The sequence below is a fragment of the Falco rusticolus genome, chromosome 5 (genome assembly GCF_015220075.1).
Source record: "Falco rusticolus isolate bFalRus1 chromosome 5, bFalRus1.pri, whole genome shotgun sequence".
Taxonomy (NCBI): Eukaryota; Metazoa; Chordata; class Aves; order Falconiformes; family Falconidae; genus Falco; species Falco rusticolus.
In genome coordinates, this window is record NC_051191.1 from 454,594 (window position 1) to 473,133 (window position 18,540).

The 18,540-nt window shown below is 37.2% G+C and overlaps 1 protein-coding gene across 1 annotated transcript in view; it reads right to left on the minus strand.

Moving 5' to 3' along the window:
* COG5 (component of oligomeric golgi complex 5) overlaps nt 1–18,540 on the minus strand; it is a 183,659-nt gene that overhangs the window by 164,679 nt on the left and 440 nt on the right. The window contains exons 2-6 of the mRNA XM_037387915.1: nt 17,761–17,900; nt 16,727–16,784; nt 14,123–14,177; nt 13,954–14,023; nt 8,648–8,768 (exon numbers count right to left, since the gene is read on the minus strand). Of these exons, the coding sequence (XP_037243812.1) occupies nt 8,648–8,768; nt 13,954–14,023; nt 14,123–14,177; nt 16,727–16,784; nt 17,761–17,900 (444 nt within the window). The remainder of the gene's footprint in view (nt 1–8,647; nt 8,769–13,953; nt 14,024–14,122; nt 14,178–16,726; nt 16,785–17,760; nt 17,901–18,540) is intronic.

Here is an 18,540-nt window from a genome sequence, read left to right on the forward strand (position 1 = left end):
CTAAAATACTAATCTCATCAAAAACAGAAATCAGCCTAATGCTAACATGAAAAAATAGTTTCATAATTCACTCAATACCGCAAATGTGAAACATGTTATGGTTCTTTAAAAGGAAACTAGACATCAAGAAAACCCACCATTACAATTATACCTGGATTAATTTTCTAGAACTGTATGCATAAAGACAATTAAATTTCAAGAGATCTGAATAGTTATGACTTTGGAAAACAGTGACACAGCAATGAAACTACAATGAAGCTACAGTAACAGAAAATAATTTTTTAAAAACCTGAGGAAATGTAAATTCAAGCCCTACTAACTTAAATATTATGTTGAAAATCAAAATTCCAACAGGATTTTTTTTTCTTCTATCAATTCAGACTTGTCTTTTCTCTCATGTGCCTGTAATTATTTCGTGCCTTCTATTGAAAATGGTTAGAAAAAGAATGTATGCCAGAGATTAAGTAAAACATACCTACTATTTATATACAACCCTTTGTCTAAGATAAGGTTTCCAAGCTAGGAATCCTAATCACAGCAAAATACAATCTGATGGTAAAACCTGTATGTTCTGTCTCCCTGGCTCAAAGAGAACAAAGATGTCATACATTATTAGCTTCTTATGAAAAATTGTATTAAGTTTTTCAAGTTGTTTTGGTACATGCACATTAATCCAGTATCTTATAGTGAATAGTTCTCATTAATGAACTTGTTACATACTATCAAGATATTTCTTTCTTTATTTCAAAAGCCAGCAAGAAATAAACTAATATCCACAGAAGCTCCTTAATTCTGCATAAAAGGTAAAGACGGCATGAAATAAAATTAGATGGCCTAGAACAAGATTTTTCTGTGCATAATTGAAACAGAGAAAGTAGTAAGTGTGTGGTATAGCAACTACAGAAGAGCACAACTAGCTTCTACATTCATTACACAAAATAATTTGGTTGTACAGCATAACTCATTAAATAACTAAGCAGAAGCTTGAATAGCTCTTCCTTTTATGTGATTTTACAATAAATCACGTAATGACTTTGGCAAACATGAAACCAGGAACAATACTAAGAAAATAACAAGATCTTAGTTACCAAGACGATTTTTTGTTAGCACTATCCATAGCTTTCATGGCACTCCTTTCCTTGAAAAGACAGATAATTACAAACGTTTTTTTCTGTTTTTAATCAATGTATAAAATAACAACTTCAATTGCCTCTGTTGTATGAATGTAAGCTGAATGGTTCTATCAACACTATCACATTAAAAATAAAGAATAATTATTTTGCAATATATATGACTGTCAAAGAATGACCAGTGTTGTCCATGAGAAACATAGTAACTAGTACATACATATTTATTACACAATTATTTTGTGATTAAATGTACTATTAACCATACACAGTTAATCACAATGTAACTTGAGCAAAAGTCTGTCATTTTCCATTTTTACCAGTGATACTGAAGAAAAGCAGTTCAGACAGTGCATTCTACATGTATTTCACATGTGACACTGGCTCCATGTTTGTGAAGTATTTCTCATTATTTTTACATTTTTTTGTATGCCTGATTTCAGAAAAATTAAGCTTTTATATAAAAATGAGTTCTCAAGTTTCCCAACAGTTCAAGACTCTGTTTTAAAGCTACAAATATTAAGGCTCTTTGAGTATTTAATTATTTTTTACATCTGCTTGACCTTCCCATCAGAGGCGGGGGGGTTGGCTCGGAAAACTACAAATAAAAACTTTGCACAACAACTTTTTGCAAAATGTTCCATCTTATGGTAACACAGCCTCAGGAAAAACAAACAAAAAAAAAACCCCCAAAAAAAACCCTCAACTGAAAGGAACATGACATTGAAGGACATGAAGGACACTCAACTACAGAAAGGTATAATATATTTTAGCCCAAACCATTTCAGTGAAAGTCTGACAGTGTTACTGCTAACACCACCAGGGACAGAAGAAAAATGTTTTAGCAAGATATCTACACTTACTATGGATGCAGATGTACCAAGTGAAGCAGTGGCATTCAAAAATAATGCAGATGGCTCTGAGCCAGTAATACAATTCAGTCCTTCTCAGCAGTACTAATTACCTCAGGCAAAGCGTCATGCCAGCATGTCCATGTAATTTCTATTAATCAAATCAGTTCACTTACCCCTACAGAACAGTGCATTGTGCTATACAGACATATGCTATATTATTTTGGAGGACACTAAGTCTACTACAAGGCAATAAATTGCAATGCATCTAAATCCCTAAACAAAAGCACCATGAAAAGCAACTTTTCCCTCCAGACTTATGTGTGTTGTTTCTTATGAGAAACTGCGCACAGCAATATTAATATCAACAAATCTGTCTGCTCTGTGTACTAGCCGTGAAGGACCTCACTGACATGACGGTAACCAAGTCTTTCCTCACTTTAATTGCAGGCAACAAAAGACCTGCCTTGGCAATCATACACTCTATACATTTTTGCTTGGAATAAAAAAAAAAAAAATTAAGTTCATTGTCGCATATGGTATGTGAAGAAGGCAGCGGTAAAACATGGCTACCATAGTATCTACGGCAGATGTTCAGACAGCTTACCATTGCAAGTTTAGTAATACATGTGTACAGGTACACAACACACATTTAATGTTACTCCAAAAAACACAGCAGTTAAAATTAAACCATTTTTATACAACAATATTCAACCTGAATGACAAACATTAGTCAGCCAATCTGCAATCACTTCAGAATAAGTCTCTGTGGTTTAGCCAGATTAATTACGCTGTTTTAATACTCAATTAATAAGGCACACTGTGGAAACAACAGGTACAGATAATTCCAACTTGCAATAGATATGGATAACTGGTATAACACAAACAAGTATGAACACTTACTATTAAAATCATTTATTTAGGTTTTCAATAAATTAGAACTGTTGTTTCCCGAATACTGACTAGCAGCACTTAGTATTTTAATAAACACAAAACAATACTCAGCACCGTTCCCAAATACTAAAAACTTACAAGAGTAAATTAGTATCTTCCTTAAAAACAGCTGGGTCACTGAGAAGTGGATAGTTTGCCTTCTTTCCTGGCAAAGGAAGAAGATCAAAATACACAATGCTTACATTCACATAGTCACTACCACCTTCCTTTTCCTGCTTAGTACATTCTCCTACAGAATACTGACATAACAGTTTTTGAGGGTCAATTTTTGCAGCACTCCAGTAACACAATGAACTGTGTGAAGTTAACTTGAATGTCAGTCACAACCAGAAGAGAAGTAATTGTGTCAGAGGGGTGAGCTGAAGGTCTTTGAGGAGATTTATCTACTACTTCATCTGAAGCAGTGATAAGAAGAGGCTGAACTAAAGTGACGGCATGAATTTTCCAGTCACAGTCCTAATATTCCAGGAGGTATGCGGGCACAGAGCCCAACAAAACAACTTGTGGGAAGCAAATTTTACATTAAGCAGTCCAATTAAAAAAAAAAAACCACACCACTAAATAAACACACACACACTCACAACCAAAAAAAACAAAACAAAACCTTCCCTATAATACATTTTCTATTAACAGAATTGGGGGAAGCACCTCTGAAAGAAACAAAGGACTTGTAGCAGGTCAGCTTACTCAGTCCTCCTGCTTCAAGGCAAAACCTCTGTATCTAAAGTATTCCTGGTATATGCTTTATCTAAACTGCTTTTTAAAAAAGCTTCAACTACTGACATCACAGCTCCTCTGCAACTACCATTACCATCAGAAACACTTCCTAACATTTTTGATAAAAATTTTCTTTGCTTCATTTCAGGCCCATTACTTACTGTTTCAATCACAGTGGATATGGAGAGGCCCTTTACTCCCTTCTCATCTGAAAAACTTTCATTTATCTGAAGAACGTTACTCTGCCTCTTAGACCCCTCTTCTCCAAACCCACTGCCCATCCACAAGACCTTCAGCCATCATTACTGCTGTATTTAGGACTTTCTTCAATTAACCTACATCTTCCTTGAATGAGGTGCCTCAAAAGGGATTTGATTCTGCAGCTGAAGCATGAACAGAAGATTTGTTTCAAGTGCACTGCACACAACACCCTGCCTTATAAAGATCAGTACAAACTCCATTGCCAACATCATGCTCATACAAAACAACAAGTGGCATGCACTCCATTTGTGAGGAACTACAAAGACTCTCTGCAGAATGCTATGCTATCCACCCAGTCGTTTCTCCTATTCCTGCTGTTAACAATAACTATTTATTGCTAGGACTTTGCACTTGCCAGGAAGAGAAATTAAATCAGTTCACCTAAGATGTGTCTCCAATTCACTAAGAATATTATTCATTTTAATCCTGTTTCCCAATGTTCTTTCCATTCCTCTCTGCTTGATTATTACTTGTAATTTAATAAGGATATACCGCATAACATCACTCAAATCATTAATGAAAACACTAGCCAGCTGCAGAACACATTTCAACAAAACCCCACTTGATATATTGTTGGGAATAGTGAACAACTGATGATAACTCTTGGGGCACAGCTTTCTCAAAAATTCTGCATTCACTGTACAACGTTTTCAACTGGATTATATTGCTGACCCCGCTAATGTGACATAGTGTCAAGTGACCTATCTAAATGAAACTACAAGACAGTCAATGATCTCTCTAGTCCTAAGACCTGTTATGCTGCCAACAAAGAAAATATGGTTGGTTAAACAGGATTCATTCTTGATAAATCTATGTTGCCTACTACTTAATCGCACCTTTATATTCTAGGCTCCTAAAATACATTATTTGTTTTAGAGTAGTCAGCATTGTCCTGGAACAACTTCTATATTGAAGACACCCAAAACTGTATTTCAGTAGACCCCTTCCCCTTCATTTTATGGCTGCACATCTTAGTCACAGACTAACTCTGAGTTAACAAAAGAGCAAAATCATGGCTGCTGTGAGGGCCTGCCTACAAGTATTACATACTTACAAGGTCATTCAAGCAAATAAATTTACTTGCTGTGAAATAAACTCTAGTACAACCATATATAGAGACTAGAAGTTCATTATAATCATAAGACATCTAGGCATTTATATGAATAATGACAACATCAGTTATAGGTATTTAACAAGCAAAAGCTATAAATCCTTTGCTGTCCAAAGCTAGTGCTGTAACTGCTAGATGGAATCAACAACCTGTCCACAGTCAAGCCAGATACTCCCTGCACAACTAAGAATTTCTTCATCTTCATCTGATCAGTTACTGGCCACTTACAGGCAGTGATTTCTGCATATCCACATACAAGAGAGCAGATTGTTTAATCCCTGCATAATTTCTTCTGTGTATAGTGTATACACTTTCTTGTAACATTCTGTGGTTTAAACTTGCTTAGGGATGTTTCTTTTTCACTTGTATTAAATCGTATTAAAATACCACCAAGAAGCATAGTCAGGGCATGTAATTCACTGCATTAGGCCCTGTGTGACATCTGAATATGTCACTTGCTTTACCTATCAATATACTGAATTTGATTGTAAAATATGAAGAATCATCACTAGAGAAGCAGCTAATAGCTTATTCAATGGACTATCAGAGCTCTGTTTCTACTTTGCTAGAGAACCCCAAAAAGTGTGTTAGGAGGTAGAAGAGTTGCAGAAGGAAGTGTGAGGTTATATATACACACACATATATATTAATCACATTTAATCTCTAAAAATTGCATAGGGAATTAATTTCTTTTCTTACTGTGCCAAAGTGGAAAGTTAATTTCAAAGAATGAGAAAGTCCAACACAAGAGGAATTCTAGATCTACTTTAGCTTTAAGTAGAGATCTCAGTGAAAATATTACCAAATGCTTTCAAAGTAAAGTTCTTAACATCTTCTACTGGAGCTAGAGATGTGCAGAATAGCAGTAACTTAAGAAAGTATGCAATTAAAAAAACCCTTCCCAGTAAAAGCTACTATTTCTTGTAGTTCCTCTGACTGACCCCTACTTCTAATTTCACAATTTTATATTTTTGTATCTTTTCCCATCACTGCAAAATAAACTTCAAGACTCAACTAAGTAAAAGCTGTAAGTGAACTAACATAGATTTGCTGAAGAAATAGATGTTGAATACATACACCTTAAACAGGCACACACGTTTGTGTCCCCCAAACTTATACACAGACTACAACAGTATGTAAAAACTAAATGGCCAGTTAATACCCAGAATAACCCCTGTAAGTAATAAAAGATATATTATACTATAGAAAGTGCAGAGCTTTCAAAGTAGTATCACAGTACTGCTGCTTTCAACAAAGCAGAAATTATATTGCACCACACAAAATAGGAAAGTAACAAACACTGGGAAGAACTCTTCCCTGACAGAGCACCAAAAGGGATATTCAGAAATATCTGGCTAAAACTACAAATTAATATTAATCTTGGCCATGACCTCCAATTCAAAAGCAAGTCTCCATGACACAGAGCTCCATATCCAGTACCAGGCTTTCACACCACTCATGTCTACCACCTATTTGCTACCATCAGATGTTGCAGTACTTCCCAAGCCCTCCCAATGCTTGTGTAATCTCACCACCAAATAACCAGTGCCGGTTCCCCATGATTCCCACCCTCCAGATGACACAGACCACTACATCACATCTCCCACCTTTCTGAAGCACAGCATTTCTACAGCTTCACCCCATGTCGCCACAGCCTTACCGCTCTCCTGCCCCACACCATCACCACCCTACAGATCTCACACACCCCAATGCTTTCTAAAGCCAGACGCACAGGACAGTGCTTCCCCAACCATACCCCAAAATCCAGCCTTCCAGCAACACACCACCTTCCCACTGACTCCTACTCTAGTACCCTGAGCCATGCTGACTCCAGCCACTGCACATTTTCCTCCCCTCCAAACAGCGCTACCCCATATCCAGTAAGGCACCACCTCACCACACAGGACAGACACCTCCAATCCACCAACCAGCCACTCCTCAGCAGGGTGTTTCGATCCACTCACATGCTGGGCATCACGGCCAGCTGGGAGGCAGTAAGAATCAGACCAGCCAAGGTGGCCAGCAGAAGATAACTAAGAGCAGAGCACCAGAAGATGAGGGAGAGATGCAGATGGAGAGGTAAAAGAGAAGAAAGAGAGACCAGGAAAAGAGAGGGAGAGAGAAATGACAGTAGACAAGTGATTTTACCTGGCCATAAACCATCCAGAATTAACCATTAATTGATGGTTAAATTAGGGACCACAAGCCTTGGCTCCTCCCCTACGGACTGTAGGATGAAAGTCAAAAGGGCTTCCTAAGGGCTTCCATCTCCCTACATCTTTAACAATAATAATTCCTCATACTTTTCTAAGCTTCAGGAAAAGATCAAGTATTTGAAAAAAAAGAAACTCAAAAGACTGTGACACCTCAACAGAAGGAAGTGCAAGCTCTTTTTTTAAGTGGCAAAAGAAAAAAGAAGAGAGGAAGGAGAGTGATAAAAGGCATTTTCTTTCAAAGAAAGAAATTCTAAAAACTACAAGAGAAACATCTCAGATTTTACCATTAAATTGTGCTAATTATTTGAACAGGATCTAGCATCTCGTTAATCCCACAAGACCTGTAATTCAGGTAGTTAAAAGACAGTACTGTTTTATATATCCTGAAGATGTGAAGGGAGACCAAAATGGAAAGAAAATTAAAAAATCAGAAAAAATATAAAATCAGAAAAAATACTCTAGCTTAGAATGCTACAGTTGATGCTTAAGTGCTTCAAACTGATACACTAAACAAATATATAAATTTTCCATTTACAACACAGCATCTGCTAATTATAAGACTAAGTCATTGTCTAATAATTTTTTGATTACACTGTACAAAAAGAGCAGTAGTGACAAATATGCACAATAAACCTCAGGATGATTCTGAATGTTTGATAGTTCATCCCTCCCACAACCTAATTTTGGAAGCTGAAATTTGAATACCATTAAATCAAAGGAGAAACAGCTGGCAAGATACCATATGGAACACCGGCTACTAGCTCAAAGACTGATGGGATGCTCCTCACTGCATCCTGCAGCACAGTGTGGAAATACCGAAGCCAGCTCAAGTACAGAAAATAATCTAGCAATGTTACATGAGCTTCATGAGAACTATTTCATCATTCCTCCTAAAAACCAATAAAATACAGAGTAAGTTGCTACGGCAGCAAAATGCTTCTAGTATCTGAATTACGTTAGGTTTCTGCATATCGCACCATGTATGGCTTTCAGAAAGTTCACAGGGCCAATAATATTCTTTTAGGACGTGAACTGTAATTCAAACTATGCTTTATTGTAGTTGCAACATCTTCCAAATGCTAAATACGTATCTGCTACCTGTGAAGGCATTTTACATAAACAAAAACCAGTAAGAAATTAATTGCTTCATAAAAAAATTGTTGCCCAAAAGAACACGTTATAACCATAGAATTTTCATGTTATTAAATACTTTTACCTGGAGAAGTCATATGAAAAAAATTAAAGTACAAATGAGTTCTGTCCACACCATTTCTCAATTCAAATCAGGAAGTAGACAGCAAGAACCACAGTAAAAAGTTTTGGGGATTTATTTGTTTTTTAAGTCACACACTAGTGTGAGTCACAAGTACAAGCTAAAAATTCCTCTAAAAGTAACTACAAAGGACTCACCAAGTTCATTGAGACTCTGGGCAGCTTTTGTTATCTCTCTGCTTCCTCCTTGCAGTTGTCCTTGAAGTCTCTTACTGAGATACAAGATGCGTATTATCCTCCGCAGCAAGTCACAGGCAGCCTGCAGAGAAATCATAGCATTAGGGGATATTATCAGTACATTATGATCACATTATTAAGCCTAAAATACAGAAATATTTTAACCAAAAAAATGAAGTTTAGAACACTTAAATCCTCTTGTTCAGGATTTTTTAACATGACTTTAGGCAATATAAATCAATACTTTCTAAAGCTGGTAATTATGTTCACAGGGCTACTGAGACTATATCATCATTACTAGTAAAAAACAAACAAAAAACTCAGAACCCTACGGCAGAGACACAGTCTACTTCTATCTAGAAGCAAGCTTTATTTTACATTGCACATCTCTCCTCAATATTCCCCCGCTCTGTAAGCTTTAGTAAAATTAAGAAGTTGGCCTTGTCAATTAAGCCTTGCTTACTGATCCAAAATAAGCAAAATGACAGCACTTACTTCAGAGGACAATAAAAATTAAAGGTTAAATCGTTATTACAAACATTGACTTTTATGATAGGAATATATTTTAAAACTCATTTTCAGCAAAACTTTCATAAGGCCCATCACCTTCATTCAGTCAACTGTTCCCATTCTTTCATAGTTTATTAAAATACACAGCATTCTTGGCTAAAAATTAAGATGATTGCGTATGTAAATTTTAAGTAAACATATTTGTGCATATTTTCATCAGCACCGATTTAGAAAAAAAGGGCACTGCTGATATATGAATCAAACATAGTAGTTTCATAATTTTTCACTCAACTAAGATCTTCAAACACGTCTTCTCCTTCTACACAGTAAATAACAGACACAGAGAAACAGCAAGAGATACATCAAGTGCAGAGTTCCTCTAGGTTGGACAGGGTCAGTGAGGCTAGGAGATACACGCTACAGGAGCAGCAACATTCTGGAGTGGGTAACATCTAAACCAGAGTTCAGAAACCTGATTCAAGAGAAGGTAAAAAAGTATGTGGATTTCAGCATAGTCATAGGTACAGTCCAATCATCTGCAATCAAATTAACAAGAGGTAAATGAGAAATTTGGAACAGGTAAAACGTAGTTGTTCTGAGGTATTTTTCCTGGTACTGAAGGCAAAGCTGCCTGAAGTATTTACCTTATGGATATCAAAATTAAAGTTACTTTAAAAAATTATTTAGTATCTGACAGTCTTTGACCCCCTTTTTTAGGCTCAAGTTAATGTCTTGAAAACAAATGTCATAGTGCACATGAAAATATGTACAAGTGAGTAATTTCAACCAATATTCAGTGGACTGCACAACTTGTCAGTCTCTTCCCTATACCAGCACAAACCAGCATCAACACAAATATTTACAGCTTAATTTTGTTAAACACCTAGGCATACAGTAAGGAAAAATTAGAGAAAGCCCCACTGAGGCAAATCAAAAGCACAATTACTCTTACTGCTTTTGGCTCTGTATCACATAGTCTGAAGTGCAAGTTTCCTAAGTATTCTATGACAACTTAACCACGTGATTTCTGTTACCATTAGTGAGAACCAAGTGAGGCTTATCCTACTTTGAGAGATTAACGCATTAGCTTTTATTAATTCATTTCTTTAATTGGAAAATTCTTGATCCACAGATCACTTTCATATCTGTAAACTGATTTTCTGCAAGATGAATCAAAAATAGCTTTTTATATAGTGCACTGTGCTTCACCAAGTAAGAGGGCACAGTATTACTACTTTGCTTTCAAATTTAATTACTCTCTAATCCAATTGTGTACTCCTGGCTAATGTTTTTCCCTAGGAATTCAACTTCGGTTATCTTCTGGCTATCTTTTACTTTACATGCCAAAAGATTCTTTTTCATTGAATTGTTGCTCATTATCTCCTGTTCCAAGAAACAATCTTTTAAAAGGACTATCAAACTGAGTAAGAGCTGGGAAAAGTTACATTTAGATACAAGAGCAAAAAAAGTTTTAACTTCTGGCCCTATGAATTAGAAGGAGAAGAAAAATCCAAAGACATGAAGATACAGTCTTAACTTCACAGTGATTGTTACTGCATTGTGCCCTTGACAAAGATTGTGTTTCACCCAAGTATTTCCATTTATGTGAGTTGTTCAACTTACTAAAACTCGCAGTCACTGTAAAAGAATGCAATATGAGGACCATAGATAAAATTTTTTATTTCCATTATAATAGTGGAATTGTTCACAGATGCTAGATCCGCTAACCTGCCCACCTGCATAACAAAGTTTGAACTAATTCAGTAAACATTCCCTTTGTGAGTGGATAGAGTATGCTTTTCTAAAGAAGATGCTTTCATCCAAGAAGGAATTAATTCCACTGTTCAAGCAGGAATTAATTTGGAAAAGGCCAGTGGCCTCAGTTAGTCCTGGTGATTTTAGTAAAGATAAAAATAAAACCCCATTTTTCTCAAGATTACATGTTAGTTACCTTCTGAAATTTAAAGCAACATATCAACACGAACAGACATTATTGCTACAATTCGAGCAATCAAAAAGCCTCTTACTTTTAATCTCAAGTTAATTTTTAGAAATTACTGAAAGAAGACATAATTAGAAAGAGAGGACTACTTGAAAATGTGCCAGTGCATAGCTCATATATGCAATTGCATCTAACTGTCAGATCACAATGTAATTGGAGGTATATATAACAGAAGCCTGAAGAAAGATGAGAGTCCTCTATGTTCAAATTACATTAGTTAGTTAGTAGGGCCAGGATGAAATCTGCTACTACTAGCACCAGGATGAAATCTGCTACTGGTGAATATTTTAAAGAGAGAACAACTTTAAAATACAGAATTACTACTTTTCAAAAAGGTTTTAAAAATTTGGCTATTATAAAGACTATAAGGATTTTTAAACACCGATATACCTAAAATTAAGAAAACATGTGGAATCACAGAGCTGCACAGAAAGTAAAGAGAACATGTAGAAACACAGAGCTGTACAGAAAATACTCCTCTGAAGGACAAACACTCTGTCTACATATTTCCTCTGTTAACTATTCCCATTTAGCTTGTGATCTACCATGGAAAGACTCAGAAGAGGACAGTATGATTTAAAGTAAGAAGTAAGCTTTGTGAGTCTGCTGCTCCCTTGGGATACCATGAAGCTCTAAGAGCAGAGCAAGACATAATATACACAAGCACACGGCAGAGATTTAGAATTCACGACTAGATTTGGAGTTTGACAATGAATCTGCAGCGAGAATGTTTATGAAAAAGCCAGACTATATTAAAAACAATTAATGATGGCAAAATCCAGCTTTATGCAAGCCAAATATTCCTTCAGTTTGTGAGCAGTCCCACAGCAGTCAATGGAGAAGCATTAAAATAATACCATCATGAATACAAGGGGCCCTTAAACACCACATGTTCAGCAAAACATACCTGCCAACCCTACAGATTTTGACAGAAGGCAACCTCTTTTATCATCTACCTTTTTCTATTATTCTACCAACTGTACATCACCTGATAAAACGAGCAAGTCTGTAAGTGTGCCATGCCACAAGTCCTGCATTTGGGACCAATATCACACACAAAGCCCTGTCACCGCCAGGAAGTGAACTATTTGCTGTGCTGTTGTTGCTCTTCTTCCCCGAACAAACAAGTCAGCCAGCTAAAGAGACACCACAGCAGTGCCCCTTGGGGAAGCAGATCTCAAAGGCCTATGGACTCAACTTGCCTTAAGTCCAGCTGCATTTCATAATTATGGTGTCCTGACCCTCGACTCCTCCCAGCAGCATAGTGCAACGTAAAGCACTCACTACGTATCTGCAACACCAGACAGCAGCTCTCGTGCCAAGGATGGACTCTCACTAGCAGAGCTGGAATCACTGTACCTCTCTACACTGAGATAAGTAAGTGGATTTGGATGCTAGGAAGTGCACCTCTTTCTTCTGACTTAGAGCAAGAAAAGCCAGATATTACAAACTCGCTGGCAGAGGCTGAGTAACGCTGACCCTAGATGGATGCTGCTTTCTCACCTCAGGAAAATACATGTAACCCTGCTACAGCAAAGAGTAAGCAAGAGCACCCAAGAAACATTTCCTAAGTTCAGGGACTCATTCCTCTCTGAAGTCCTCTTGCAGTTTGACTTTGTGTAAGATCAGGGCAGAAATTATATTAATCTTTAGCCCCAAATTCCCACAACCCTTTCCACAGCTGCAACATACGTAAGAGAACAAAAAAAAATCTGCACATGACCTGCCAACAGGGAAGTCAGAGAAGTTTTGCCCAGTGGCAAAAGCAGTAACAGCTGGAGTTGAAAAGAACAAGAGAAGCAGCTGGACAAACTGGCTGAACTTCACTGCTACTGGAAGTAATGCAGAAAATAGTAAGTTCAGCTGAGAGACTAGTGCAGCTGCTCCACCAGCCCCCAGACTAGAAACTGCATGACCATTTGCAGCTTCATCTACTCTACTGTACAACAGCAGTCACCCACAGATGGCAATCTACTTGAGTGCATATCCACAGCTCAAATTTCAGCTACTAAAAGGTAAGTTCCTAGTTCTGCGAAGCTAAGGTAAAGTTGTGAAGACAAAGAGTTCAAACAACAACTGATTAAACATTTGTGGATTTGGAGTTGTGCTGCTTTTCAAACCATAAACTTAATAGAATGCAGCTACATGACTCCTGAAGATCTGTGGAGTAGTTTTCAACCATTATAAAATCAACAATGGAAGTGTTGCCATCGTTGTGATAAGCTCTCTCCCATTGCTATCCTCCAACAGAGATCTACATTCTCCTGTAGGCTTCGCTTATATTTAAAAGACAGGAAGAACTATGTACCTGAGCTTATAAAACTCCAGAACCACAATTGGTTCCATAAGTTGCATCTTTACTATTTTGAAAGAATTCCCAAACTCTTTACTAAACTGCAGCCAAGCACACGTTAACTTACATCTTCGATATAATGGCACCATAACATCAAATACCAAAATTACACAAACAGTAATGAGAATTTAATTAATCTGTACTCAAGATAACCCTTCAGTCTTCCCTCCACCTCTTCAAAAACTCACTTAGCTAGCGCAAAGGTCAGTTTCCATATTACTTAGCAACATGAAGCACTTCTCAGTAGCTCATGAAGACACACACAAATACTGATTTTCCTTGAGAAATACTGACAACGAACTACAGGCTACTGGACTATGAAAATTCCACCCATGCCTGACAACTGGGAAATAATACACATTCAGAAAGGGTTTTTTAAAGTCCATTTTGCATACAACTTACTTGAAGTTTTGCTAGCTGAGCTGTGCGAGACACTATTTTGTTGTAGGGGTCAACGATTTTAACTCTAATTCTGAAAATAAGAAGAGAATTTATTTATAGCAGTATTAATAAGTAACACGACAGAACAACTAAGAATTTCTACTTTCTAACCACATAATGAATGGCATACCTATCAACAGTACTCTGTAAAGCACCAATTCTCGTCTGCATCATTTGGAGGACACCTGCAAAATAAAGCAGATTTTTTACATGGAACAGTTATCAATTACAGAAAAAATTATTCTTCAAATCATAGTAACTACTTCTGACTAGCATAAAAAAAAAAATCCCCCTTTACAACAAAGCATTCAAACAGACTGAAATTAATAAAACACAGCATATTTGGAAATAAACTGAGCAGGTAGTAGATCACTTACTGAATGTTACGGAAAATTTATTGGTAGAGAACGCAAACCTACAGAAGAAATATCATTCAAATTCATCATACGTTAAGTTTCAAGTAATATTTAGAGTATGCTGCTTTCTAAAAGAATGATGATCAGGACTGCTGTTCAAAGGCATATAACCTGCTACAAACACCTGAACATGACATACAAAAAAGCACAACCTATTTAACACTATTTATTTAACGTAGTGACTAGACAGTTCAGAGAAATCAACAGACAAAGAGAACTGAGAAGATAACCAACTCCATTTCAAGGTTTTCTTCCTGTGCATAAGCATCTCTGGCAAAAAGTAAGGTATCAGTGTCATTGTGAGGTCATCTAATTTAGACTACAGAGCAAACTACATTAATCATGTTTGTTCCAGATTAGTTTGGCAAAACAGCACAAAGAAAGCCCACAAGCACGCTTGTTCTTAAATTGCAAAGTAGGCAAGGGTAGCAGTCATTTGTGCAAATATGGAATCAGCCTGATGAGAATTTAATAAAGTTATAAAAATCCAGGCCTATGGAATTATTTTTGTTCCAGTTATTGTTAGCATTCTCGAACATACTACAGTTTTGTAAAGCCCTGTTTACAAGCATGTCATCATCAAATTGGATAAAACTGAAATATGATAGAGTAAGATAGAAGACCAACAAAACTACTGCTAATGGTTTTATTCAGCTTGTCCAGTAGTGGGACTGTATCTCATATATTTTATATAAATATGCAAACTCCCATCTTCTCTATATTTCAGAACTATTAACCTAGTTAGTAACAGACTCAGGAGTTCTCAGACCTTTATACATGGAATGGTAGGCATGCAATTCTCACGCATCAGAGGACGAAGATATCGGATATGGTGGAAAGCTGGCAAAATAGGCTGAACTTTCTACTCCACATTGCAATAATGTGGGAGGGCCAGTAGCATGACATTGCTGCATCCATGACTGTGACATTGCTATAAAGCATACAGCAGTCCTTTTGCCAGAAGGTAGAATTAGGATGAGTGAGAAAGCAATCTACCCTCTCCCATCTTCTGTGTAAGATATGGGATGGCTACTATTTAGCCTACCTTGAACTAACAGGTAGCTCAAGGTATCTACTGAGCTACCTATAGACAGAAAAGAGCATGTATAACAGATCAGTGTACCATTAAAAAAAGTTCACAGACCTAAAAAAAAAAAAAAAAAGCACTCTACAAGCTGGGTATATAGATTTGAAACGTTTAATGGGATTCACTTTCACACATCCAAATCATTGTATATGCTGTGAATTAACTCCATAATCTTCACTGGCTAACTTTCTTGATAAAAATACCAAGAGCTACGCGATTCTGACTTCATAATGAAAATTTCTGTTGACATCCATCTTTTCTTTTTCTTATGAATCTTCATTCAGTGTTTCTTCTACAGTGACCATGTATCACGTGTAGCAGAAGCAGGGCAGACAGAAGAAAGTTTTACAAAACTTAAAACATCCTATTTGTGTGCACAGACTTTTGATTTTTCTGGCAGCTGCAGACTGAAGTTTCTACTGATGTCTCCAGTACCAAACACTTTTCAGGATTAGAATCTCTGCATGCCCTTCTTCCCTCACACACAGAAAAGGTCTCTTAAAGAGCATCACCCTAAGTAAATAGAGAAATTTGAACAAATTTGAGGTGAAATAGATTTTATCTTTACTTTGGGTTAGTAGCTGTAAAACACACCCTATTTGCCACATCTGCCTTACAGAAATGTTTTATAACTGAATAGTTGTCTTGAAGTACTTCATTCTTTCCTCAGAGCAATTTTAGGAAGGAAGGCCTTCAGAAACAACCATGATTTCAGAAAACACAATTCCCCTGAACACAAATTTCTGAAAATTGACTGGGAGCTATTTATCAGTCACAAGATTGACTTACTAGGAAAAAAATACCTCAGTGCAGTTAAGATTTTGTGTTAAAGCCTCTTTGGTTAAGATTTGCAAACTATGCAACAAATGCATATGCAACATGCACAAATTTGGTATTAATGGCAACAATTATCAGCTAATGTTGCAACAAAAATTAGGTTTATTTAGAAATATATATTAAAAGGTCAAAAAGACTCGGTTGCTAAGAACTGATTATTGAAACGCGTTTTCCTATGAAGTAGTTACTGCAGAGAAGTATCAGCCAAATCTTCTCCCTGGAGCTCCATCTACTGACATCGAAAAAAAGCAGCCACAAGTTACTTACTCCTCAGAAGACAGATTTGTAGGCTGAACATTAGGGGCCAAAGTTGGCAATAACTGACATTCTCTGCAGATGTTAGAAGTGCTCCCTCCATTGTAAGAAGGAACAAGCATAATATAACAGCATTTACCTTCCAGGGATTCAATTCCAGTTGCTTGGGCCAACAGGTCTTCATGCCTTGCAACAACCTTAACGAAAAACAGAGTAGAGAAATCAGCACAGAAGAATGGGGATGTGTGCCTGAAAGGATGATTATTAATACATCATCATCATCCCTACATTAGCCAGACACAGGAAAAAGCAGACACACCTTAAAAATGAAAGGGCTTTCAGAGGACATTTTAATTCACAAAAGCAGCAAGGTCAGAATAAGAGGGTCTGTAACTGCAGCACAGCTAACATTAATTAAAGCCAGGACAGCAATCACATTTCAACACACCTTCACATATAACCATAATTGTAAATGCAAGCTTATTAATCACACAGTAATAATGTATATGTATATTCACATTTTTAATATTTTCTTTTCTATTTTTGACATTCAGAAACTAGTTCCCAAAGAATATCAAAACTGGGGCAAAGGAAAGAAGGAAGCAGGTTTTGAAACTCCACATAAACTTTGTTCTCACTGCAAAGTCCGCTGTGGATTTATGGTGTCTGCATAGATTTTACCAAAAAGCCTTCTACCATCCAACCTCAGAAATCTTTCTGAAGGTGTGTTAACATAGATTATATTATATCTGCCCAGGTAAGCCTTGGAGCCTAGGCTACTACTCTCCAGCCCAGGCTGAAAGGATGCAAGTTAAATCACTCGCTATCTTCTCACAGTTGTCATCCTAAAACACAGGCATTTCTGATAGCTGGAGATGCTCATTTGGAAAGAGCCAGGGAACTTCCTTACAAAGAAGAGCGGAACCTCCATCTATACAGAGACTGGCTGCAGAAACTGAAAATGAAGTGAGTGTATGGCTTTTTGGTGGGACTATTAAGAATGGGCTTGACTAAGTATCAGATTCACTACTAGTTTTGCTGTAAGTTGTACCTTTAGTTAACTGCTTGCAAAATACACTGGGAAATTTCAGAAGCAACAAGATCCTAAGATTACTAAGCTTTTCACTAGTTGGTATCAACCATCCCTGAATAACAGGTATGCTTTAAACTTACTTGTAAATGAAGCTCTTTATCCAACTGACTAATACCTTGGGCAAGTTTTGCCAGTTGCTCAGCTATCACAGCCTGATGGATAGACTGGGAAGTGTAGGCTTTCACATCAAAGTCTTCTCTGAAGAAGTCAGCGTAACATTCTGAAAAAAATTTAGATTTTATCTTCATACTTCAGAGCAGTTAAAAAATATTTATGAACCTAAAGCATACAGTTCTCTCTCTGACCTTCAATTTCTCCAAACGTAACAGTGTGTGTTCTCTGTATCATGTAATACAAATGTGACACCAACGTGGGAAGAGACCACAATCAAGAGAAACAAGTTTCGAGGTGATGCCTGTGTTTGGGTTGAGTTTTTTTGTACGTGGTGATAAAGACTCGTGTTCCTTTATTGCCCACAGCCTTTTCTTGCGCAGAATACACTAAAGAGTGTAAAAAACCTTTCTTCTCCAAACTTCACAACGTAACTGGGGTGAGGCTACAGAGGTCGTGCCCATAACCAAACACACACCAGCCACCTGGTCAACACAACACAACAACCACGGAGGGTCGAGCTGGCAGGAGACGCACCTCCACGAGACCGAACCGGACTCTTACAACAGTATCGGTTTATAAAATTAACTAAATTAAGAAACGACACTGCAACGACGGTCTCGGACGAAGCCAGACCCGAGTTTCCAGGCAGCTCCTACCGGTATTACCAAGCCCCTCCGCCTCTCAGTGCACCCGCTTTCCCTCAGGAGCAGGCGGGCCACAGCCGCCCGCGCCACCCCGCCGGCCCC